We start from the raw sequence: 26,011 nt of genomic DNA on the forward strand, positions 1-26,011 counted from the left end.
ATACCAACCATAGAATTTGACCAAAATAACTGAAATATATCTATGGAACACACATTGATAGCACCATGCTCACTACAAGAACATGCCACAACAATTTATGGTACAAATCCATTACAATTTCCAATGAATTCATATATTTACCAAGATTTGGATCAGCAGCCTGGCGTTTTTTGATCTTAGCTTCACAAATGGCAGAATAGTATGCGCATGTCATCTTGATCAGCCATGCTGCTCGCAGCAACGGCACAGAATATTTTGCTAAGTAAGCAAAAACATCTTCCTTTTTACTGAGAATTGGGACCTGGGTTGACAAGAGGTAAAAAAAGAGAGAGAGAATTAGCAGTGTAATAGAGACAAAACTGTAAGATGAAAAGTTAGAAAACTTCACACTAAAGAAAAAAGAGAAATTATATGAACAAGATATGATGTGGAAACAGCAAGTTAAGACTGGATAGAATTATGAACCCTGCTTGGACTGATTAGGACTGATTTGGACATTAACGCAGTAGTAAGAAGATGATTAGAATCCCCCTTTGGATCTTGAAGTATGGGTCCCCCCAACAAAATTCAAAATTTGGCTTTGTAATTCGGAATTTATGTGATGTGAATTAATTTGATGTGATTGGCCAGTTAATAAAAAATATTTTTTTAAAAAAAGAAAAGTTAGAAAACATCACACTAAAAGACGGACCTCCAGAAACAGTTGAATGATACATTAAAAGGTCACATCTTTGAGATATTACAAAATCACATCCTTTTGGCTTAGCTGCCACACTGCGATGAGCGAAAAGAACCAGGGAGGAACAGATATTTTGAGGGCTCCATTTGTGCAGTCCCAGTAAACCAGTTTGTCTTATCATGTCAAGCCATAGTTTGGCTTATCATGTCATGCAAGCAAGCCAGCTACAAGCCAATAAAGGAGAGGTGAAACGTGAAGCTTCATGACTAATATAATTGCTTCAGCAACTTCAAAGTTTCAAAAGCACCCTTTTCTAGGTGGTGACACAGGAAGAATAGCATTATACTTGCAGGCCTGTCTGCCATGTTATTTCTTTCACACAAAAAACTGGTCTCATGTTCTACTCAACAGCTGAGTAGATTTTATTGTGGTGTTTCAAACATGAAAAAGAGAATGGCTCCCCCTATTCCGCTTCCAAAACTGTCATTATTCTCTCCCTTGTAATTTTGTCTAGAAGTCCTCACGTGCAATACAAAATGCATTCTCTCTACATTGCTAGGAAAAAAGGATTCATTTATATGAACCCATGCAAACAAGCCAACAGGCTGGTTCAGAGGTAACGCTAAATTGTTTGGTGTTATGAGACTGAGCCTAGAAAAGCCTAACGCTAAACTATGATGAAAAGATTTAAAATACACAGAGGGGGAAAACCTAATTGCACGGCACCAATTTACTAGCTATATCTCACACCACCCCACAAAAAATCAATACCCCTTCATTGATCAACATTTCCTTGATGTTCCAACACAGTGATGTGAGATTTTGTGAGATGCACCAGAATTCTACATTCATGACAGTGTTGTGAGAGCTCAGTGGGTACATTTACACTACAGCCACTGAGCAACTCCTAACAGAGTAAAGAAAAACAGAGGGAATTCCCACTTCTCCCAACCACTTTTTTTTCCAAAATCTATACAATATCACCTGTTCCCAATATGGTTCGCACAGTCTTAAGTCACTTTTAATTTAATTGCCTCCCCTGTCTCAAATTTATGAAGCCCTCAAAATACTAATATATTTACCTTTTTTGCCAGAATAGTCAGTGGTTTGTTTCCTGCTAAATCTGCAAACCAATTGTGAATTGCACTCTGGGAACGAGCAGTAACTAGCCAGTAATTGTCTTTGGCATTTACTTGCGGTTTCTTCTTTCCTGTATCCTGGAAAGTATTAAGTTTTAACTTCTCTTCTAATATGCTGCTAAAATAAGCTCCAATCTGATAGAGAGGGAGGGAATAAAAGAAACATACACAGTTAAGTATCTATTAAACACTGCCACATACAATATCCCCATCTGAAGAGATCTAGAATCAATGCTGTTTAAGCTATCAGCTTAGTAAGAGTGTATTCTAAATTCCCTGGTGCTGCAAGTCAGTTTTCATACTGCAAAGGGCTAAAGTGATAGCCCATTATCTTTTAAAGGTAAATGCTCTGTGCCTATAAAACAAAAAGCTATTAACTAAGAATGTGTGAAGTGTCTATCAAGGTAGGCCCCTAATACGTAACAGATACATAAAAAGTCCTGTTGAATCATAAGCAACATCCAAAATTCACAGTTTGCCAGTATCTTTATTAGGGCTATTATTTCCTCGCAGCTGTGCCAATGTGACTTCCTTTGATTTTTCTGCATTTTGCAGAATACCACCTTTAGCCATTCAAAAACCAGATCTACAAAGAGAGGGACAGGATTCTCTACCAGCTGAAGAAGGGACTTTTCAGGAGTTATTGGTCTCTAGCCACTAGATATTTCAAACTAGTGGAGAATTGTGGGGAACGTGAAAGCTTACTCAGCATTGTGTGATTTTGGACAGCCCTAATGAAAGTATTGTCCAACTTCTGAAACATATTAGAGACACACTTGAGCATCAGTGTCCCTCTGTGGGTACGTTATCCCCAGGTTAGGCTCCCGTCCAGCAAAAGACTTAAATATATATGTTAAATATGTACACATTTAACGTGACTGCTTAACTTGAAGCATATGATATCTGGCTTCATTTGAATGCTTTACATATTTAAATTCACTGCTAAATCGGAGTCATAATTAGCACATAGGATGAGCTGCACAAAGTCCCATCAACATACCCAGAAACCTCAACTTTGCAGTTACCACTGTGTTAACCCCAAAGAATTAAGAGATACAAAATTAAGAGGAAAGGTCGTTTCTTTTGCTGGAATAGCACATATTTACTTACAAATCTGTAAACTTACAAGTTACACAGAATATCTGTCTACTGAAATAATGAATACCCACAACTACCTAATTAAGAAGAAGGAGAAGAAGAAGAGTTTGGATTTGCCTTCCCGCTTTATCACTACCCGAAGGAGTCTCAAAGCGGCTAACATTCTCCTTTCCCTTCCTCCCCCACAACAAACACTCTGTGAGGTGAGTGGGGCTGAGAGACTTCAAAGAAGTGTGACTAGCCCAAGGTCACCCAGGAGCTGCATGTGGAGGAGCGGAGAGGCGAACCCGGTTCCCCAGATTACGAGACTACCGCTCTTAACCACTACACCACACATTATTACTACTAATATTAATTCAATTTATGAATCGCCTTATACAAAGACATCTCAAGACTATTAACAATGTATATATTTGCCATCAGCACATAATAAATACAAAAAAACACATAAAATGCCTAAGATTTATTGTCCAATCCAGTAAACAAATGAACGAAAGCATACCCTTGTCTACAAATATCTTCTTGCACAACCATGGCATGATCACCAGAAATAAATCTACACACTGAAGCCATTCCCAAGAGCAATAATGTACACATTCAAATGCCTGGCAATGCAAAACAAAAGTTTTTGCCTTGTGTCTGAATGTGATCATAGGAGCGACTGTGAAGGAAAACAGATGAAATTACTACACTGTCATAAAGGAAAGTACTTTTGCAACAAACCTCAATCCCGACCTTACCTTTGAAGGGTTAATGACAATATTCCTAGCAGAGCCATGCTCATCTCCAGAGAAGGCTGGCTGGTTACTGAAACCTTGCTTTACATTCACAGCCGTAAGTTCATCCTACAAAGAGAGAGTTTTTGTTAAGTTATTCAAGCTGTAGGTTGAAGTTTTAATTACTTTGCTCAATGCCTTTTTGAAGGAATTAAAATTCCTCATGCATTTTATATACCACAAAATGTCATGCTGAAACAGTAATGCGTTCCCTCTATACGCCATAGTCTTTCACATCAGTGTATTTTGGGATAACACTAGTCTTTTATCTGCAGGAAGTTGCTTACCAGGCCGAATGTTATCAAGGCTTAATCTCCTACACATTCACTTTCATCATCAAAGGATAGCATTTTCCAGGATACACAGAGACAAACACTGACTTTTTAATGTTCTGCCACCATCTTACACACATCTATGTATGTCAGCCAATAGAATTTGGATACCTTAAAGGCTTTCGGGGTTGGAAGTGGAATAGACTTAACAGCTGTTTCCTAAATTAGATACAAGACACTAGTCCCTCTCTCTCTACCTCACACACAAACACTAAGGCACAACAACATCACTAAGTGTCGGATTAGCTACGATGCCCCCTGTAAACACATGACTGCTGTAACATTTAAAATTCTTCTTATCCCAGGCTCCTAGACCACTAGACATAGCTGCCACCTGAACCATACATTGTTGACATGCAGCACTTGCAAAGACTCTGACCTAAACCTAGAGAATCTTTCAACTAGTACATCGCTAGGATAACTGCCATAGCCAGCCTCCTGGGTGTCAATCTGCATGTTAGTTTAACCTTAGGTCTTTTTGTGTACATGCGACTATTTTAATTTTAATCCATAAGCTGTTGTTGTATATTGTTTTAAATGTCTATTTCACTCTTGTGAAAGCAGTCTCAGTTGTGCTTCTTGAACTGGTCTTTGATCGTAATAAATTATTATTATTATTATTATTATTATTATTATTATTAGGACTGCACTTGGAAAACTGTGCAGACTTCTGGTTGCCAAACCAGGGCAAGGATTCTGAAGAGATGGGGAAATATTCACAAAATGGCAACCAAAAAAATGATCAAGGGACTAGAGCAGCTCACCTATGAGGAAAGGTTGCAACCTTGGGAGATTTTTAGTTTGTAAAAATGGTAAGAGGGAGGGGATATGATAGGTGTGTATAAAATTACACACTTGTATTTGCACAACTGCAGTGCAGTGCTTAAGCAATAAGAACAACTTGGTCCCACTTGTACGTGACCCAGCCAAATACAAGTGTGACAGCCAGCCAGCGTAATATCAACTCTCTCTCCAAAAAGACCAAAAAAAAAGTGAGTGACAGCACAGCAGAGGATAGGATCAGCCTGCAATGTACTGGAGTTAGATAAAGATATATCTGTGTCCCATGGGAAACCTAGCAAGAATCTTTAGAATACTGAGATGTAACTGCAAAGCCTGCCTCAGTAGGGAAACGCTCCCATTAAGTTTATTTCAAATGGTTTAAGCTTCCCTTCACCCCCATCCCAATTCCTACAGCATGACTCAGATTCTAACAAGCACCCTACCATGGAAACTGACAGGCAAGGAGTTTACATAATGTCAAGCTCAGTTAAATGAAATATAAAGTTGAGCACGCTGTCATTTGACTTGACTTCCAAGCACTCTCCTACTGAAGACACACAGGGCGACTGAATGGAATTGTCGCTTTCAAAGCAATGCACTCCATGTGACATACTACACTGGGTTTTGCCGGGTTATCGGGTTAGCTTTTCAAAGTGTCAACTGGGGCCACTAAAGCCTAATCACGTTGTAGATTTGTGTATGTGTGCGTGCTTTATGACAGCACTTCAGCACCTGCGTACTATTGGGTTTTTAAACACAGTATAGCTAGTAATAGTAAACATATAGCACAAGTAATAGTAAAGACAGATGCTTGTTGTGACTTTATAATTTGTTTGGAAATCTAAAGGGACTGCGTTACAATCTTGCCACTTTCAAATTGAAGTGCTCACAACATTGCAACTTTATATGCCTACACTTCTTTTAAACTGCACACGCTGATGAATGCTTATTTAGTCTATTGAGAGAACTATTAATGTTTCCCAGCTTTGGGAACAAATTTTACCCGAAGTGTCAACCTGGGAGCCACATTTTATCTAAGACAGGGATGGAGAAACTCAAAGCAGCTCACGACAGAAATAAAACAATACACAATGATAAAAACAAACAGTATCTTAAGGAAAAGAAGAGTAAAAAGGCAATGGCCACATAAAACTAATCCCAAGGTACGGATTTCTTCCCTAGGGGAGAAAATGTGCTTCCATTCCTTTGGAGTCTGCTAAAGATCCCAGGATCCACATTTCTGATGGCTGGGGGAGCTGGACCAGGGTCTCAGAAGATGAACCAAGTTGTTGGGCATGCCCTCATATAATTAATTACGTTATTGAGACCAGTGTTAGAAACTGGGATATGAAAGCTGGAGCTAAATGGCACCTTAAACCTAGGTTATGGGCACAACAACGGAATGTCTAGGCACACATTTTTATAACAGGAATACAAAGTTGAAAATGAATGAACTGCAGCTAAAATATTATGTTCGTTTTTCACATGGTCTAGTCCTTCCCCTGCCCACCCCCTAATATTCTTAAGAGGGTCTTTTCTCCAGACTTCAGAGAGTAGCTGGAAGTGGGGAGGCAGAAAAAGGTCCTCCTCTCCTTCCACTCTGCAGTTTTAATCTGAAACCTTAGGCGCAGAACTGCGCCCAGAGCTCAGAAGATGCTTGCGCTAATGGAATTCCCTGTCACAAAATGCGCCTAGAACAATGGGAGTTTCGGACACTGAGACACAATGCAAAAGGGATTTGTTTGATTTCGTCAGACTCAAAACCTGCACCTTTTGCATTTTTACTGCTGGGTAATATTCTGTATTAACTACTCCTTGAAAAATACTTCCATTTACATTATTAAACCAAATAAGGAACCTGGGACAAAAGAAGTATTTCTTCACTTGCTGCAGAATATTTTCATTCTATAATCTATATCAGGGTGGGGAACCTTTTCCAGTCTAAGGGCTGTATTCTTTTATGGACAATTTAAATAAGCATTTGTCTTTCCCTATAGATCCAACCACAGGACTCCAATGACTTCTAAACCAGCACCACACAGGCCAGCTTTTTAGACTACATAGTGCTGTCATGTCAGGTCAATACAAAAGCCACTTTGTACCATCTCAGTTTATTTGCTTAAAACCATCGGTCATCACAAAGCATCTCTCATGAAAACAAGAAGATCATTTAAAATGCCAAACATTACGGAATATTGCCACATGCTAGATAAAGGCACAGATCTAGTTCAATCTTATATCAAATTATGGCCTAGATATGGTCAAGCAGTTGTGCTTGCCTTACTTTCTGGGTGCAAGTCCCTGTTGCAAATAATGCTGTCGTAAGTAACATACTTATCTTGGTTTGAAAGACAAATCATTTTGGAATTGAAAATAATAAGTTTTGTCTCTAAAAGTGTACCTGAATGTGCATGGGTGAGATATAAGATGTGCAAAAGGCAAAACATGACATGGATTTCATTCCAAAGGATGCTGGTGAAACCGAGGCTTTGTGGTTTTGGATATGAATCCTACTGCTGCAAATTAGGATAAAATACATGATTTTAAAAAAATTCACCCAAAGGCTAGATCCAAAAGGGAAGGGGGCTAAGCCCTCTTTAGGCACTATAACCCAAAGATGGATGCTTCCACCCAGATCTGTGAGACCCTCCAGACATTGCACATGTTGCTAGAAAACTTCTGCAGCCAGGAGCCATGTGTGCCAATACGGCTCCCTGCATAGTCAGGAATCCTAATCTTCTGAATCAGAAGACAGGGTGGAAAATAAATAAGGCTTTGTGGTTCTTCAGAAATGCTCTCTATCGAGAATACGAACAGAAATAAAAGGGTGCCAGCAAACATCCCTGTCTTAACCTCTGTGGCTATGGAGTTTCCATTTGTCAAATTAAAAGTATTAACTTACCCTAACTCGAAACCGCATTTGTTTTTTCCCCAGATTCAAAGGTCAAATATTGACGTTAGCAAATGTGGCAAATTTTGTTCCACTAGGGCAAATCTCTATCCACTAGGGAAAGGTTGATGAGGCATCTGTTTTCTAGTTTAACATATTTTGATATCAAATGGTACAGCAGAGAAAACTGGCCAAGGCCGTTTTCCCCTTTTCGAAATGTTGGTGCTTCTTCTATGTCAACATACAAAGCTTCCTTACACTGAGTCAGACCATAGTTCCATTTAGCTCATTATCTACCCTAAGTAGCAGTGTCATAGCTGTCAACTTACAGATTTGAAAATAAGGGACCAGCAGCCAAAATAAGGGGATTTTCCCAGCACAGGTATGTTCAACCTCTGAGCCCCTCTGAGCCAAAGGCAGAAAGCCCAGCCAGCAGCCAAACGAAGCCTCAAGTGGTGGTTCCCACAGCGCAGCAAACCCGTCAAAGGGGATACAGCAAGAAAAACCACCGTCACCTCTCCGCTGGGAAGCGCTGAGCAAAGGCGAGTCCCCAGGCAATGCGGGCGATTTGATCGGCACAAGGCATGCAAGCTCCACCCCCCCAATTCGTTCTTAGACTCCTTATTGGGTGAGCAATGCAGCCAAGCAACACAGTTGGAGCCTCCCTCCTCCCTGGCTGGCTGGCAGGGAGGGAGGGAGGGAGAGGAGCTGCTGCCTTTGAAACCCAGGAAATTTAAGGGACATCATCAATAAAGGACAGCAGTGGGACATAGCGTTGGGATAAGTGACTTTCCAGCCAAATAGGGGACAGTTGACAGCTATGAGCAGTGTCTGTCCAGTGTCTGTCCTGGCGGAGTCCCAGGCCTAAGCTGGGGACTGAACCAGGGACTTTCTGCAAACAGGGCAGATTCTCCACAACCTGGTTTTGCTCTGCCCAATTTTCCTGTTCAAGAAGAAAGCAGTTATAGATTTTAAGAACAGACATCCGAAATACTAACTGATGTGTAATTTTTAGGATCTTTGCTGCAGCTTATTTGAAGGGGATTTATATCCGATTCCCAGCCTCTGGGAAATTTACTTCTATATGGCAGAACAATTTAGCCAGCCCTGTATGCCATCAGCGACCATGACATTGTGTCCTTTGGGAGGCAATTGGAGACAATGCGATCCATCAAAGAAATTATAACAGGTATTCCTGAATCTGTAGAGAGGTGAAAAGAGACTGACAAGGCCACACTGGTACTCAGGAAAAGATACAGTACAGCAATACCATATCCAGCAGGGAAGATGAAAGATAACTGGTGTAGTCATCTATAGCTCCAAGCTAAAATCCCTCCAGTGCATTTTTAAATGTCCTAAAACCAATTGTAGGAAATGCTTACACTCTCAAGCAGGCCCTGGGAATATCTTATAGAGAGCACCCCCAACTTAAGAGAAAAATTCAACAGGCAACAAAAGTTGACTGATTGGGGGCACACTGAGGATTCAAGCCGTGCAACAAACTCTAGCAAGAATTCATTGTAGTGTATTCCAACACTAAGAACAAAAAGAATGTAAGAAGAGTCTGCTGGATCAGGCCAATGGACCCATCTTCTTCAGCATCCTGTTCTCATGGTGGCTAACCAGATGTTGGTGGGGAACCTGCAAACAGGATTTGAGCACAAAAGCACCTTCCTGTCCTGTGGTTTCCAGCAACCAGTATGCAGAGGCTTGCTGCCTCCCATTGCATAGGCAGGACATAGCCATCAGGGTTAACTTGAGAGTTTGGAATTGATATCCCGCTTTATCACTACCCGAAGGAGTCTCAAAGCAGCTAACATTCTCCTTTCCCTTCCTCCCCCACAACAAACACTCTGTGAGGTGAGTGGGGCTCAGAGACTTCAGAGAAGCGTGACTGGTCCAAGGTCACCCAGCAGCTGCATGTGGAGGAGTGGGGACGCGAACCCGGTTCACCAGATTATGAGTTCACCACTCTTAACCACTACACCACACTTGTCCTCCATCAATTTGTCTAATCCTCTTTTAAAACCACCTAAGTTGATGGCCATCACTGTCCCCTGTGTAAGCGAGTTCCATAGCTTAACTACTCACTACACAAAGAAATACTTTTTCTTTTAGCTGTTTGCAATCTTCCAATGTCCAGCGTCATTGGATGTCCATGAGTTCTTATGTTATGAGAGAGGGAGAAGAAACTTTTCTCTACCCACTTTCTGACTCAACCACAATCGATATACCATCAAGGACCTCTTCCTCAATATAAAGCTGTCACCTAATAACAACGCCCATTGCCAATTTACATCAGCCAAACAGGACATTCCACATTTAAGCCAGATATTTGAAACTTAGGAAACAATTCAGTCTTTTAAGTTTTGAACAGAATGGTTTTAAAGGATAATTAGAAGAGTTTGAATGTGATATCCCACTTTATCACTACCCTAAGGAGTCTCAAAGTGGCTAACAATCTCCTTTCCCTCCTCCCCCACAACAAACACTCTGTGAGTGAGGCTCGTTGCCAGACTAACTTTTCCAGAAGTTTACTAAGAAGAAGACATTGTCTTCTGAGTGGTAACATAGTCCCAACCATGACACTTTACTGCTTCAGTATTTGGATGTTCTGTATTCCCATTATTTTGAGGACCTACCGTATTTTTCGCTCTATAACAGTGTTTTTCAACCACTGCTCCGCGGCACACTAGTGTGCCGCGAGATGTTGCCTGGTGTGCCGTGGGAAAAATTGAAAAATTCAAAAGATTTAAAAATAAAGTATTTTATAATTTTTCATATTTCTGTTTACTTACTATTTCATAATAAAGTAATTATAAAATACTTTCTTTGTGTTTATTTGATTCCTATTCAAGAGAATTACTTTATATATAGTCAATATAGGCACAGAGTTAATTTTTTTAACATTTTCTAATGGTGGTGTGCCTCGTGATTTTTTTCATGAAACAAGTGTGCCTTTGCCCAAAAAAGGTTGAAAAACACTGCTCTATAAGACGCACCAGACCACAAGACATACCTAGTTTTTGGAGGAGGAAAACAAGGAAAAAAATATTCTGAATCTCAGAAGCCAGAACAGCAAGAGGGATCGCTGTGTAGTGAAAGCAGCAATCCCTCTTGCTGCTCTGGCTTCTGGGATAGCTGCACAGCCTGCATTCGCATAAGACGCACACACATTTCCCCTTACTTTTTAGGAGGGAAAAAGTGAGTCTTATAGAGCAAAAAATACAATACCTTGTTGACTAGGTTAACGCTCCAAAGTACTTCTCCTAAAGTGCATATATGCCCACCACTATGTCTTCATAGAAATGAAACACTACCAACTGCTTAGCTATTGTTAAGTAACTGGGAGTGGGCTGCAATGTTGCACACTCCCTTCGTCTAACCTTGGCACCAGTGGTGATGTGGGCTGTTCTTAGGACTAGCCAGGGCTCCCACTTAGCCTAGCATCTGAATCCACACTGGTGTCTTTTCCTAGCTCACAATTTACAAGAGGCTTAAAAATGGTTTTTCACTCCTTTCTGTGTTGCTTCAGTGATGTCTTGAGTGACATAGCGCAGCAAAGCATCTGGATAGCAACACTTCCTCGAAGCACTGTTGCATGGAAGAGGACTGACGTGGCATAGCCTGAACCATGTCAGTTTATAAAGATAGAGGTGCTTGGGAGCTTTTCCTCCCTCCTACAGGGTTTCACATTAAACAACCTATTTAATTTAGCACAGAATCATTGGCAGACAACTACAGCAAGTCTGAATTCAGTATTCCACATATGTAGCCCAATCCAAGGTATATTTACTCACAGCAAGTGATACTGAATTCAAAGGGACTTACTCATTGGTAAGAGATTTGGAACTGCAGCCAGTTTTCTAAGGAAGTGGTTATTTTATAGTTGCAAATCTTGACGTTGTACTGATTTATTCCATCACATGGGAAAATACCGAGCAGAGATATTCTAAGATCCGGGGGCAGCTCCACAGTGAACCCTGCGGGGGATGACCTCATGCACTGGAGCAGCAGCTTTCTCAGCAGACTCCCATGATTCTTCAAATTAGTTTTACACATGCTACCATAACCCCTCCATCGGCAGTGACTGTCCACAAACTGAACACATTTTTACATTCAGGAGATGCTTCAGTTGCTATAATGTTATTTTAACTAGTATGTACTTACAACAATGATGTTTTAACAAAAGCTATGTACAGAATGTCAGGTCATTAGCATTATTTGCCTGATTTCAGCAGCAAGTAACAAAAGTTCAGTTTGTTTCACAAGTTATACACACCTGAACCAGTTCCATTTCTATTAGCAGTGGAACATATAAATATTCGCGACCACAACATTGATTACAACATGTGAAAAGCATATACCATTCTTAAAAATATGTGGTTCAATGTATATAGGAAATGGAACACATTTCGTTGTTTGGGAAGTTGCTGCTACTGCAAACAGAAATTAAAATTAAAATTAAAGTCACTAATTATATCACATTCCAAAGATGACACGGTCTTGCACAGGTCATCAGGTGTGCATTGATTTGGTGTTGGTTTTTTTACTCTTGTGAAAATGATTATGGAAAAATGAACATAAGCATCCCACTTATCTACCCACTTAGAAATTGTTTTGATTGAAAAGCAGGCTAAAACACACATAAATACCCCAAGAAATCACAGAAACCTATGAAAGAAATGCTTTTTTTAAAAATAATTTTTAAAAACCTTGGTTCTGTAAATTGGGGAGTCACAAAACATTTTTCTTTACAGAAGCCTCCACAAGGTGAGAAACAAACTGATTTGAATTTACCAGATCTTGCATATACCGAATCTTGTACTCTAGAAGACTTGGGAGACACTGGCTGTGGCCACATGTCTTCAACTCTTGGAAAGCAGATTGAACAAGAGTCAAGAGACTATGAACCCACAGCTGGCTTTGATATGGGTGTGGGGATGAGATCAAAACTAATTACAGAGATTACTATCTCAGGCATCACCCAATTTTTGATAATCAATCCAAGGAATGTGGTACAACAGTAAAGATGGCCTAAGTGACAAGATTGGGATTCCAAGCTAGAATCCAGCTGTCAGTTATGTCATGCTAATATGAAGACCATTAAACTGCATTCTATATGCCTGGGATCGCCAATGTGGTGCTTTCCAGATGTTGCTGGACTACAACTCCCATCATCCCTTGCCACAGCCTATGTTGGCTAGGGCTAATGGGAGCTTGAGTCCAATATCTGGAGGGCACATTGGTTACCCCTGCTGTGCACTCATATCAGCTCTCAAATTTGGTCACAGCGTAACAAAACGGTAGCAAACAATAGGCCAATGTGTTTATATTATACTGTTGCGCAACAGGCCAATGTGTTTGTATTATATTGTTGTTCAAATATGTAATATTTATCTATTCTGTAAGCTAAGCATAGTTATTAATAGTCAGCATTCTTCCCAAATTAAGTATGGCAGTTAACGTTTATTATTAACATTTGAAGAATATGCTCAACCTTTTTTTTTTTTTTTAGCATTCCATATGGTTACTCTAAATAGAAACTTTTGAGTAGAGAAATAAAAACCTTCCATAAAGTATGTACAAGGCTTTTTAGAAAATCTGAAATACAAAAAGAAATTAAAATTTCTTCAACTGCTCCAGACGCTTCCCAACCTGACTTTGGCAAGTGTAAGAAATGAAGACGAAATTTGGTTCCCTAGTCCAATACACGTGTATCAAAATCTTCTTACATTTTGCCCTGACGAACCAAAACTGTGACTTATCAGCAAGTGGCAACATTCACCCAGTTATCACATTTACTGTTGTGGTATATAAAACAACTCAAAACTATCAAGTTGAAAGTTTTGGCTGGATAAGAAACAATTCCTCCTTTTTTAACACGTGGTAAAACTTCCCTGTCCAATGTACAATGCATATTATAAGAACCGCAACATAATTTGAATAAGTCCACAGTAAAAAGTAAATAGATCTAGGCCAATTCTCAAATTACAGCTACACAATAAAGTTCTGAGTGACACAAATTTGCGACAAAGCCTTCAGAACCACCACCTGTATTTTGGATATGGCAAGGTAACTGGAATAATCAGATGTGCTTACCCCCAGCTCCATTTCCCAGTTTCCCTTACACTTATGAGCCCCTTGGGGATAGAGATTTATCAGGCATGCTTACTATAAAACACCATAATGTACAGAGATGGCACAATAATTTCATATTGAAGTAGTGGCTTTGGGGGCGGGATATTATTTGCAAGCCATTTACCATGTGGGCTGGTCCAGTTCCATAGAGAGATACCATATAAACACCATACCTTCCCGTCAACACTTTTCTCCCTGGATTGGAGGATAGGGCCTACCCACATGGAAAGAGGCTTGGAAACATTGCAGTAACATCGAGTTACTCCTGCAGCCACACAAAGGCAGTAGTAACACCTGGAAATTAGCCATCTAATCTAACAGGTGACTTGTGGTCTTGAACCTTTAGAAAGGAACAGGTTAGTTACAGCTGGGTAGCAGGTGAGTGAAGGAAACAAGCAAATCCCTCAGCAACTTGCAGGTAGCCATTATAATAGGCCTTTCCTCCCCAACTTGAAATAATTACACGTTAATTGCAGAGCAGCATATCTAGATAGCATCACAAGTTACTATTCAGTGCCACTGGCTGTTGCAATTAATTGTTAAAAGCAGGTGCCTTAAAGTCATATGATTGTGGCTGTGTGTGTTTTGAAAGTGGTGGTGGAGGAGCTTTATTGACTTCTGAGTCAAGTGCACTAGCCCATGGGAAATACCTGCCTGCCACCATGCCTAGCACAGGAGCCGACTCCCAGGAGCTGAGGGGGTCTTTACCCCCTCCCCAAAATAAAATATTTGAGGGGGTCACACACCCCCTGCAGTTGATGGGCACTGACATTCACATGATGTGTGTGCACCATGCCATGTGAGCAATTATGTGGGGCGGGGCTTATCCCCCCCACACACATTATTTTCTTCAAGTTGACACCCCTGATACCTTGGCACCTTTTTTCCAGTGGAAAAACACACTGACTATTTCAGCATGGCCCTCCATCCCCTCACACAAGAAGTCCCAAGAAGTCAGGTGTGTGGGGGGGTAAGGGGGCGTTGAACAGAAATCAATTCTCCACATGTTGGGAGAAGGATACCCTTCACTACGCATACCTGAGAGAGCCCTTTGCGAGGTGCCAGGGGCTCTTGCCCAGGTGTACCAAACGCGAGTCAGGGTTTGTGGGCGCGCGGAGGGGGGTGGGTAGGGGAAAGGGCGGCTTCCCCTTTCGGGAGCCGACATTTTCCAAAAGTTTAGGGAGGTGCGCTGAAGGGACAAGCGAGCCGGGAACACGGAGGAGGAGAGAGGGGGGCGGGGAGCCGCCACAGCCACCGGGAGCCCGGAGTGCGTCAGGCCCAGGCAGACAGGAGCGCGCGCGCGCACGGAGACCCGGTGCGCCCCTTCCGCCCTCCGGAGAAGCCGAGTCCTACGGCGGAATCCCCTCAGAATGGGGCCGCAGCCCCGACTGCTGCATGTCCTCTTCCCTCAGAGCCCCCCAGCCCTCATTCTCCCCTCCCCCCCTTCCTTCTCAAGTAGCCACCGGGCAAACTTCTCCCCCTCGCCAAGCGCGCGCTGGCGGGGAAGGGGCGAAAGCGCGGGCTTCCTTTTACCCCCCGTCCCTCCCCGTTACCTCCTTCTGCTTGGGGTCTTGAGGGTAGACGTCGGGCGGCCCCAAGCGGGAGCGCTTGAGAGGTCTCTGCTCATAGCTGAGGAGCCCGAAGGCGGCCATGATCTCTCATGTTTAGCCGGCGAAATGAATGAGAGGGAGAGCGCGCGAGGGAGTGAGTTGGAGATGGAGCAGCCTCTGAGCGCCAGGGAGCAGCACTTGGCTGGCAGACGGGCTCCCCCTCTGGGCCTGGCTCTTCTCCGACAGGGGAGAGAGAGAGGCGGCGGGGAGGCTGCTGCTGCTGCTGCTGCTGCACAAATGCGAGCCAACGCACAGAGGCGAGAGAGGGGGGGCCACCCCCTCAGTCACCCAAGGGCCCGGTAACTACGGGAGGGAGGCAGCGAGCAACTCGGGAATGAAAGCAACTCGGTGCCCAGGGACACAAAAGAAACAGCCACCCCTGCTGAGCTTAACGTGATGCTGTTTCTTCCCCGGCGGCTGCTGCTGCTGCAAAGTCTCAGGCTAGAGCAAATGTCACCGGAAGATTTTTTTCCACCAGGGATGTAGTTCCATTGGCACCACGCTTCGTTTTTCTCTCTTCCCACCACCCCTTTCCTCCTCCTCCTCCCAATAGCGCAGGTTATTGAGGATTTTCAGTCGCCACTGAGAAGGTCAACAGGGGCGGGAGGGATCTTCTCCACATACACGCGATCAGAGCACATCAATCAATCAATCAATCAATCTGAAGTCGGAACTGACCCACCCATTTCCACACCCATCATTGCTAGCGTGGCCTAGAATGATTCCAAGGAGCGTTGGATTGACCATGAAAATGCACCTGATCGTGAATGTAATAATGTGGTTAAGGGATAACTAAGTCACATCCATTACTGACCTTAATTAAGTGCCTATAGTACTATGGGAATTGTTCTGTGGGGGTGGTTTCAAAGCACACATTCATATTGCTGTGCTCCACTTCCTTGACATCCATGTCAGTTCGGAAAAACTGTGCCATCTATGTCTAGAACCACTCTATTTTTTGTGATTGTATTTTTTTCTGTAATTTTAAGTTTTTCCCCAACTGTTTTTAATGGTGTGTTTGAAATTCTTGTAACCTTCTCTGGGACTTTAATAGTGGTGTGCTTACAACACAGGAGCAGATGGAATTCATCAATCTGGAAAGGTAGCTTACCTAGGAGAAAGAAAACTGGTCCTAAACTTCTGCTGCCTTGTGGGACATCTTTGGGAGAAGAAAAGGCTAAGAAATAAGCCCTACACAAATCCAGAGTGGAGTCCCTAAGATGGTTGGATGGTGCTTTGAACACCTTCCAGCAGCTTCTGTAGCCAAACTGGTGCCAAACACACTGCTCTGCTTACCTTTGGATCACATCAGTGAGGCCAAGAACAGGGTCTTAGCATCTGGGCAGCCCAGGACCTCCATACACACTGTCCAGGCTTGCACCCCCAGGGAAGTCACTTTGGGGCTGCTAATGCAGCGTTTTGCCTTCATGGCTTCACCCTTAAAGGCACACTCCATTGTCTCTCAAGGCAGTGGATGCCAGTAATATAATGCAACACAGATTAGAATCATCAGAAGATTTCTTTTGCAAGATTGAGGTAACATCTCTGCAGCTGCTTCTGAGAACAAAAAAGGTTAGCCAAAATATATTTCCTAGGTGTTGTTTGCTCTTGGGTAAGTATTCCTGCAGTCCAGTCCTATGCATAAGTACTTGAAGTTTTATGTATACCCTGGGAGAGAGCCAGTGTGGTGTAGGGGTTAAGAGCAGTAGTCTTGTAATCTAGGGAACCAGGTTCACGTCTCCTCTCCTCCACATGCAGCTGCTGGGTGACCTTGGGCTAGTCACACTTCTTTGAAGTCTCTCAGCCCCACTTACCTCATAGAGTGTTTGTTGTCGGGGAGGAAGGGAAAGAAGAATGTTAGCCGCTTTGAGACTACTTCGGGTAGTGATAAAGCGGGGTATCAAAGTCAAAATCCGTTTATTGTGAGGACCATGCCTGTGCACAAAAATCAACACTACAATAGTTAAAAATATTAAAATTCATTACATACTATGCTAACAAAACCAAACTCTTCTTCTCTTCTTCTGGGGAAAGGCCCCATTGACCTCTTTACTTTTGAGCTGAAATTTATAAGAGTGCAATAACAAAGAGTTAAATGGAGCTTACTTCCAAGTAAGTGTGCACAGGAAGCAGTGCCATTGGGGCAGGACTTAAGGGCCATGACCCTGTTCAGCAAAATGAACAGGAGGGCTCCCAAATACAACAGGGCTGACCCACCACATTTTGAAGGAATAATGTAAAGTATTACACATTACTTCTACCCCCACCCTGCAAGCTACCTCTGTTATGACCATGAAGAAATGACACCATGTCAGCACATAAAACCTATGATCTGCATTGGTTGCTGCTTGCTGCCAGGCCAAGTTCATGTGTCCAACTTAACTGACACGAAATGTTAGCATTTCAGCTTTTGGGAATAAACCATCAAAGGCTTTTTCCCTTGTGCATTATTTAAGTACCTATTGGCTCTCTCACAACAAGAAGGAAAAACAAGGTTGAATTCGGTAACTTAAAAAAAAAAAAGCTGTATAAAATACATTTAGGTCCCACTTTATGAACACTTTAGAGGTCCATAAAAATCTGTAAATGCTTCTCACGTTGCCCAATATATAAATGCAGCTTGTCAGAGGTGAAAATAAAAGTCACCGAAATACAGGAGAAAGGATCAACTTTATTTCCACTAAAAATGCGGAAGGTACCTTCTACCACCTTTGGTGGACCTGCCCAAAGATTAAAGCCTTCTGGGAAATGATCTATAATGAAATTAAGAAGGTCCTTAAATGGACTTTTCCTAAGAAACCTGAGGCTTTCCTCCTGGGCATGGTTGGCCAACTGGTGCCAAAGAAGGATAGGACATTTTTTATGTATGCTACCACAGCAGCAAGAATTCTTCTGGCAAAGTATTGGAAGATGCAAGAACTACCTACTCTGGAAGAATGGCAGACAAAGGTGACAGACTTCATGGGACTAGCAGAAATGACCAGCAGAATCCGAGACCAGGGGAAAGAGACAGTGGAAGAGGACTGGAAGAAGTTTAAATTATATCTTAAAAACTGTTGTAAGATCGAGGAGTGTTGAGATGTCAAGGGGTAAGAAGTAGAGAAATACAGCTGTAATTAAGTTTAAAGAAACTTAATGAAAGGGAAACAGTAGATAAACTGATTAAAGGGTTGCTAAAGAACTTTGGAATAAGGATGCAGCAAAAGGGAGGTATGGGGAAGTCGATATATGTTTAATGTTGGGTATGTTTTTGTTTTGTAATGTGTATGTCTTTTATTATGTGTTTGGAAAATTAATAAAAAAAATAATAATAATAAATATTTCCACTAAAAATGTCTACCCAAAATGTAATATTTAATTATTTCCATTCTGACATTTGCTGATATGAATGATCACAGTCTCAACAAAGATGTGTGTCAACATTAATTATTCTGCAGGCAAATACAGTTTGTTCTAACCAGAGACTGTTGGGGGGTGAGGAGTGGAGATAATAAAATATAACAAGCATTTGCACTTGATTAAAACATACGATCTGATTTATTCTGTTGAGGAAGTTGTCCCTGAGCTAAATGTTAAGTATTCAGTGACCTTGTATTTCTTGTTCTCATCCCTATTGTATGGCATCACCACCAGGTCCTAGCAGTGCAGGAATAGTGTTTGTTTAATAAATGAAGTGTATCTAAAAAGTGGAACTACACTAAGACAGCCTCAAACCACACAACTTGGGAAGCAGATTCTGTACGTCTCAGCTCAGATGTATTATGCCCAAATACTCTGTGAAGGTACCAGGAAAAAATCCAGCAGCTATTTCTTTATTTGACAGCCAATACGGAAACATAATAACTTATATGCCTTTATAGAGACTATTTTAAATGTATTAAAATCTTTACAGAATACCATGTCTGTGTAGAATTGGTATTCATAGTTATATAGTTGTTATATAACTACTATAGATACATAGTTGTTATATGCAATATGTTGTTTTTAAGGACATATAGAAACTTCATTCCAGTACAGTACCTCAGGTTAAGTACTTAATTCGTTCTGGAGGGCCATACTTAACCTGAAACTGTTCTTAACCTAAAGCACCACTTTAGCTAATGGGGCGTCCCACTGCTGCCACGCCGCCAGAGCCCGATTTCTGTTCTCATCCTGAAGCAAAGTTCTTAACCTGAGGTACTATTTCTGGGTTAGCGGAGTCTATAACCTGAAGTGTGTGTAACCTGAAGCGTATGTAACCCGAGGTACTACTGTAGTTTCATTGTACATGTGCAGGCTTCAAATGCCACATAAATTATTGTGGCACTCCATGTACACATCAGAGCTACATACACCTCTGGCTCTCAGCAAATATATCTGTAGGCCCTCAGTGCAACTTCTGTAGAGTATGTGGATCTGCAACAAAATGATGCTCAGAGTTGCTGAGTCTGCAGATACAAGGCAATGTGTCCCGATAGAGCATGGGTAAGCAAAATAAGGCCCGGGGGCTGGATTCGGCCCAAGCGCCTTCTAAATCCTGCCCATGGACGGTCCGGGAATCAGCGTGTTTTTACATGAGTGGAATGTGTCCTTTTATTTAAAATGCATCTCTGGGTTATTTGTGGGGCATAGGAATTCTTTCATTTTATTTATTTATTTTCAAAATATAGTCCAGCCCCCCACAAGGTCTGAGGGACAGTAGACCGGCCCCCTGCTGAAAAGGTTTGCTGACCCCTGCGATAGAGCCTACATGCATGTACAAAAGGCAGGAGCCCTTGTGGACAGCACTGCAAAGACCAGTACATTAACAGCTGGATGTCCCCTCCCTTGTTTTATAGAATGCAGTAGCTACACAGCTTCTCCAAACACCTTTGGTGGATGTTGATAGCAATGTTGTCTCCATGGTTCCAAAGGCAAAGCATTAATTAACTCAGCCAGCACCTGGTGTCGGATATTCCTAGACCTGTTGAAGTCGTGGGAGTTCTGTATGCATGTGGAACTGGTAACGAAGAATCTGGTGAGGTATATTTGAGGAAATGAAATGAGGCAGCACAAGAAGATATGATTATGGGATTTTTGTGTGCATGCACACATGCCATTCCGCCCCCACCCCCCGGTCCCATGCTGCCCCATCAATTTATTGAGTTTCCTTGCCCACCACTAACCACAAGGTTGCAGGATGGATTGCAACAATAAAATATGCAATAATAAAGCAATAACGAAACAGTTGCAACTATAAAACAAGTGTATTTTTTAAATAAAATAAAAATAAAAAACAATTCCACATATTTAAAACAGTACAAGGTTTTTTTAAAAAAAATTCCACATATAAAAAGGGTTAAAAAGTAGTTCCAATACAGATGCAGATGAGGATAGACTTGTTGAAAGAGAAAGGTCTTCATTAGGTACAGTGGTACCTCAGGTTAAGTACTTAATTCGTTCCGGAGGTCCGTTCTTAACCTGAAACTGTTCTTAACCTGAAGCACCACTTTAGCTAATGGGGCCTCCTGCTGCTGCCACTGCGCCGCCGGAGCAAGATTTCCGTTCTTATCCTGAAGCAAAGTTTTTAACCTGAAGCACTATTTCTGGGTTAGCGGAGTGTGTAACCTAAAGTGTATGTAACCTGAAGCATATGTAACCCAAGGTACCACTGTACCTATAATGCAACAGAGACTGTGACTTTCTAACAGAGAATACAAGGAATACCAAAGGGTAGTTGCTACCACATTAAAGGGCCAATTCGTGTGTGTGTGTGTGTGTGTGTAAGTAAGGAGGGAACAATCTGCACACATCCCTGCTTACTAAATCCAGTCTTCTCTCTCTCTCTCTCTCTCTCTCTCTCTCTCACACACACACACACACACACACAGACAGACAGAGAGAGAGAGAGAGAGAGAGAGAGAACCCTTTTAAGCATATAGGGGCTAATTTAGAAACCTGATCCATGCCTGGAAAACCATATCCATGCATGTGTCACTCTTGTTGGATCAGGGTAAAAATGTATCTAGAACATACGCATGAGAACATATTAATGGGACCCTGACATTTACAAATGCGCATTTCCACTCCTACCAGAATCAGAAAAGTAACATTACTTATTATGCTGAAGCACACCCCTCAATCCTTGCCTGGCTTCTTTGCTATAAATCCCTATGCTCATCTAATAACATCCTTCAGCCAATCAGTGCACAGAGATTTGTATCCTGTACGGCTGAGCAATAACCCATTTAGTCTTCATGCAAATCAAACACTGAGCCAAAAAATGGAAAGCTAAATCACAGGGGAATGAGTTTGCAGTTCTGGGTCAGTAAGTGCCCAACATTCCGAGTGCCTAAGAAAATTCCATGCTAGAATATATGCCAAGAAGCACTGCAAGTAATATAATTTGCCCCCAAATTTACCCTTGCCAGTTACTAGGGGCTAGACCCTGGAAATATTGCTCACTTTTACTATGGGAACTCACAGTGATATTGCAGCAAACCAAACAGAAACAATACAGCATGATTTGTAAGTTTCTGGATATCACTGATATCATCAGAAGTTCAGCAACCCCCAAACACATCCTGGTGATTTCACACACACCCTTTACTTACTTACTTACTTACTTACTTACTTACTTACTTACTTTTTGTATTTCCACACTGCCTTTCAGCCAAGGTAAAGGTAAAGGGACCCCTGACCATTAGCATGATTAAGCTGCTTCTGGTGAACCAGAGCAGCGCACAGAAACGCCATTTACCTTCCCACCAGAGCGGTACCTATTTATCTACAGTGGTACCTCGGGTTACATACACTTCAGGCTACATACTCCACTAACCCAGAAATAGTACCTCGGGTTAAGAACTTTGCTTCAGGATGAGAACAGAAATTGTGCTCCGGAGGCGCAGCAGCAGCAGGAGGCCCCATTAGCTAAAGTGGTGCTTCAGGTTAAGAACATTTTCAGGTTAAGAATTGACCTCCGGAATGAATTAAGTACTTAACCTGAGGTACCACTGTACTTGCACTTTGATGTGCTTTCGAACTAGTAGGTTGGCAGGAGCAGGGACCGAGCAACGGGAGCTCACCCCGTCACGGGGATTCAAACCGCCGACCTTCTGATCAGCAAGTCCTAGGCTCTGTGGTTTAACCCACAGCGGCACCCGCATCCCTCAGCCCAAGGTATTAACATACAAAAGGGGCTAACATTTTATTCCATTCAGTAATCTGTGCTGATGTGCCATTAGAGTGAGTCTCTATCCCCTTTTCATCATAGGGTTAGACTGAGATGAATAGAGAACTGTTAATAATAGTAAAAATTAGGCTAGACTGGAGAAGCATACCAGAAAGACTGTTTGTAATCTATTAATATACTGGTGATTAATTTGCTCTGATCAAGCAGCAGAAAGGCCTACATGAATGCCAGTTTCCAGGACTCGAGCTAAGAGACGTGTGAGGTTTTGTGTTCTATGTGGTGAACCAGAAAACTGCATGTTTCCCTAAGTGATTTTTACATGCCATTCCATTAAAATAGAACAGGGATGTCCAGCAGCCTCCTGATTCCACCCAGAAGGCTTCCCAAAAAAAAGCTTCACGACTTTGGCTCCTTAAAAAAGCTCCACAACTTTGGTAGATCACTGCCAGATTTTTTTTTTTCATAGTGGGAGTAGATTGCAGTCTCTTGGAAGTTGGACATGCCTGATATAGAGGAATGCTAGGGCAAAGGGCATCTTTTGACTCAGGCACTCGTTAGAAATTTTCTCTGGCCATACTTATTTCATAAACTCTACCGTAAATAGTTCAATGGAAAGCATCTAATTGCTTTCAACGAGGCCTGATAATGTGGCAAAACCAATGTTGTGTATGATCTAAAACCTTAAATACAAATGGTCACAGAACAATAATCACATCATTTGGATACCAGTAGATATAGGCATCTGCTTGGCCATCATGAGAACTGGGCTAGATGTCCCTTTGGTCTGATCCAGCAGAGATTTCCTATGTTCTCAATATTATTTTATATATACAAACCTTGAAGACTCAGGCTGTGTTCCCCTTTCGACCATACACTGCATGAATTGCAGGTTATGCGATTTCCTTTTTAAAATGATTTCCAAAACCTTCATAATGAAGGGCAATACATCAGAGTAAAAATTGTTATATAAGCTTAAAGGCTGCCCTTGACCATGGATTTTATTTCTGAATAACACAGAAAAGTAACATCACGTGTTTGAGTTTCCTGTCAAACCTTGAGCAACGCTGCAATGCAGAAACCTAATTTAGGAGAGCCACTATTGTTCGTAAAATTGTAGCTTTTGGATTTAGAGCGCCGTGAAATCTCAGCACCTGACAGATTACATAAATATTAATTTAGCTTTTTAATTAGCACATTAAAGGCCTGAATGGGCTGCCTACTGTGCCTGTACAAAGTTTCAGTCACATGGATGCTGAGTGGAATAATTCTGTAATGGGGGCTGCAGACAGTTGATGTTTCAATAGAACCCAGTTTAAGGCAATTAAATAATCCCATTATCTTTAGCTAACTCTTATTTTGTTAGTTCCATTTATCCTCCATGGTAAAAACCAAGCGGGACATGATAGAAGTGTGTAACAGTTTACATGGTGTGAAGAAAATGAATAGGAATAAGTTTTTATTCCTCTCTCCAGACACTAGAACTCTGAGCCATCCTATAAGGCTGAATGTTAGACGACTTGGAACCAACAACATCCATTGCTTCTTAGTGTGGTGCCATAGTTCATAGTTCTTCATGTCAAAGTCCTCTGGGCAGCTAATACAGAATTCAAACAATTAAAATAATGAAATATTAGAGAAAATGATGATGATGATGATAACAGTAGCATTTCAAACAGTAGCATTTCAGTCCAGGGTTGTAAAGACTGCAGAGAGAATAACTGGGTGCACTCTTCCCACCTTAGATCAAATCTATGCTGTCAGGTGCCATAAGAAAGCTGCAGAGATAGCGAAGGATAGTACGCACCCCGGAAATGATCTCTTTCAGCTTCTGCCTTCTGGAAGAAGGTACAGGGTTATAAAGGCCAGGACTAGCCGCCTGAGAAACAGTTTCTACGCAAATGCAATTCTGGTTCTAAACGCAGCATAAGGGGTCTCTATAGTATATTGTATTTTAAAATGGGGTTTCAGAGTTTTTAGGGGTATTTAAAACACAGCATAAACAAACTGTACCAAGGTCTGGGAGATTTTTAAAAAAGTATTAACCGGTGCCAAAAGTATCTTAATGTAGGCATCATGTAAGCCTCATTGGGGATTAGGTGGGCACTGACTGTTGAATGCTTCCAATGGTAATTAAAAGCATAATGAGCAGACAGGTAACCACCGCTTGGCTGCAGGAAACAATGGGAATCTTGATTTCTTCAAACATAGAAATGAGGCATGTCCTTCTTCACTGTCTGATGAAGGAAATCCTTTCATTTTCCTAGTTCAGATGCTGCGGTATTCCCATTTTCCCTGTTTTGCCCTGGTTATACCTCTTCTGAGAGTCTGCTATACAGTGGTACCTCGGGTTAAGTACTTAATTCGTTCCGGAGGTCCATACTTAACCTGAAACTGTTCTTAACCTGAAGCACCACTTTAGCTAATGGGGCCTCCTGCTGCTGCTGCGCCGCCGGAGCACGATTTCTGTTCTCATCCTGAAGCAAAGTTCTTAACCTGAGGCACTATTTCTGGGTTAGCGGAGTCTGTAACCTGAAGTGTATGTAACCTGAAGCGTATGTAACCCGAGGTACCACTGTATAGAGATTCCACACCATACTTTGGTATGATACATTTCACACCTGTCAAGCACATTCACACATGCACACATATGCAATGCCACATGCCTCCATATCTGAAGATGAATCTGATATATTTGTCCACATATAGTGTAAATTTGGTCCTGTTATACCGTGCTCAGATATTAAATACGCTACACATGGACACCAATGTGTATTATCACATATCTCCATGTGCATAAATTAATAGTGTCATTGTTGATTATGGATCTATTCGGGGGAAGCCACACCACCAATAACAACCACCACCTATGACCTTATCTGCACCTTTTGTATGGAAGTAAAAGCATGTCAAAGTGCAAGTAGATAAATAGGTACCGCTCCAGCGGGAAGGTAAACGGTGTTTCCGTGTGCTGCTCTGGTTCGCCAGAAGCAGCTTAGTCATGCTGACCACATGACCCGGAAGCTGTACGCCGGCTCCCTCGGCCAATAAAGCGAGATGAGCGTCGCAACCCCAGAGTCGTTCACGACTGACCTAATGGTCAGGGGTCCCTTTTCCTTTATCCTAGTATACTTTAAGCTTCAGAACTATTTCGTCCTGCTTGGAATTCTGAAAATTGTTCTGTAGTGATACCTGGCTGTAGTGATACCTTGCTCGGCATAAATCCATTTCAATGTCTTCTTAAGGCACAGTGGTGTGCCACCTTTTGGATATACCCTGTAAGTGCAAGCCACGGTGCAAGGTTTTATTTTCAGCATAAAACATAAGAGACGAATACACAATAGGAATAATTCTTTGCCCATTGGCAGAAATAGTTCTGCTACAAGAATGAGTTAGTGGAGCATTTGCACTATTTA

General features: G+C 41.9%; 1 protein-coding gene and 1 long non-coding RNA gene across 5 annotated transcripts in view; both read right to left on the minus strand.

Moving 5' to 3' along the window:
* The window catches only part of MED12L (mediator complex subunit 12L), a 168,626-nt gene extending 151,605 nt beyond the window's left edge, over window positions 1-17,021 (minus strand). For 2 of the 4 annotated variants that reach the window (XM_081910674.1, XM_081910673.1), the window contains exons 1-4: window positions 15,392-17,021; window positions 3,657-3,761; window positions 1,762-1,953; window positions 142-301 (exon numbers count right to left, since the gene is read on the minus strand). In XM_081910674.1, the coding sequence (XP_081766800.1) occupies window positions 142-301; window positions 1,762-1,953; window positions 3,657-3,761; window positions 15,392-15,490 (556 nt within the window). In that variant the 5' untranslated portion in view covers window positions 15,491-17,021. The remainder of the gene's footprint in view (window positions 1-141; window positions 302-1,761; window positions 1,954-3,656; window positions 3,762-15,391) is intronic. The other 2 variants (XM_081910675.1, XM_081910676.1) reach the window with 2 other exon arrangements.
* Window positions 17,022-19,714: 2,693 nt separating this feature from the next.
* LOC309370057 overlaps window positions 19,715-26,011 on the minus strand; it is a 36,667-nt gene continuing 30,370 nt past the window's right edge. The window contains exons 2-3 of the long non-coding RNA XR_014168398.1: window positions 25,788-25,871; window positions 19,715-19,843 (exon numbers count right to left, since the gene is read on the minus strand). This is a non-coding gene — a long non-coding RNA (uncharacterized lncRNA). The remainder of the gene's footprint in view (window positions 19,844-25,787; window positions 25,872-26,011) is intronic.

The sequence above is a fragment of the Podarcis melisellensis genome (assembly GCF_964234715.1).
Source record: "Podarcis melisellensis genome assembly, chromosome: 5".
Classification (NCBI taxonomy): Eukaryota; Metazoa; Chordata; class Lepidosauria; order Squamata; family Lacertidae; genus Podarcis; species Podarcis melisellensis.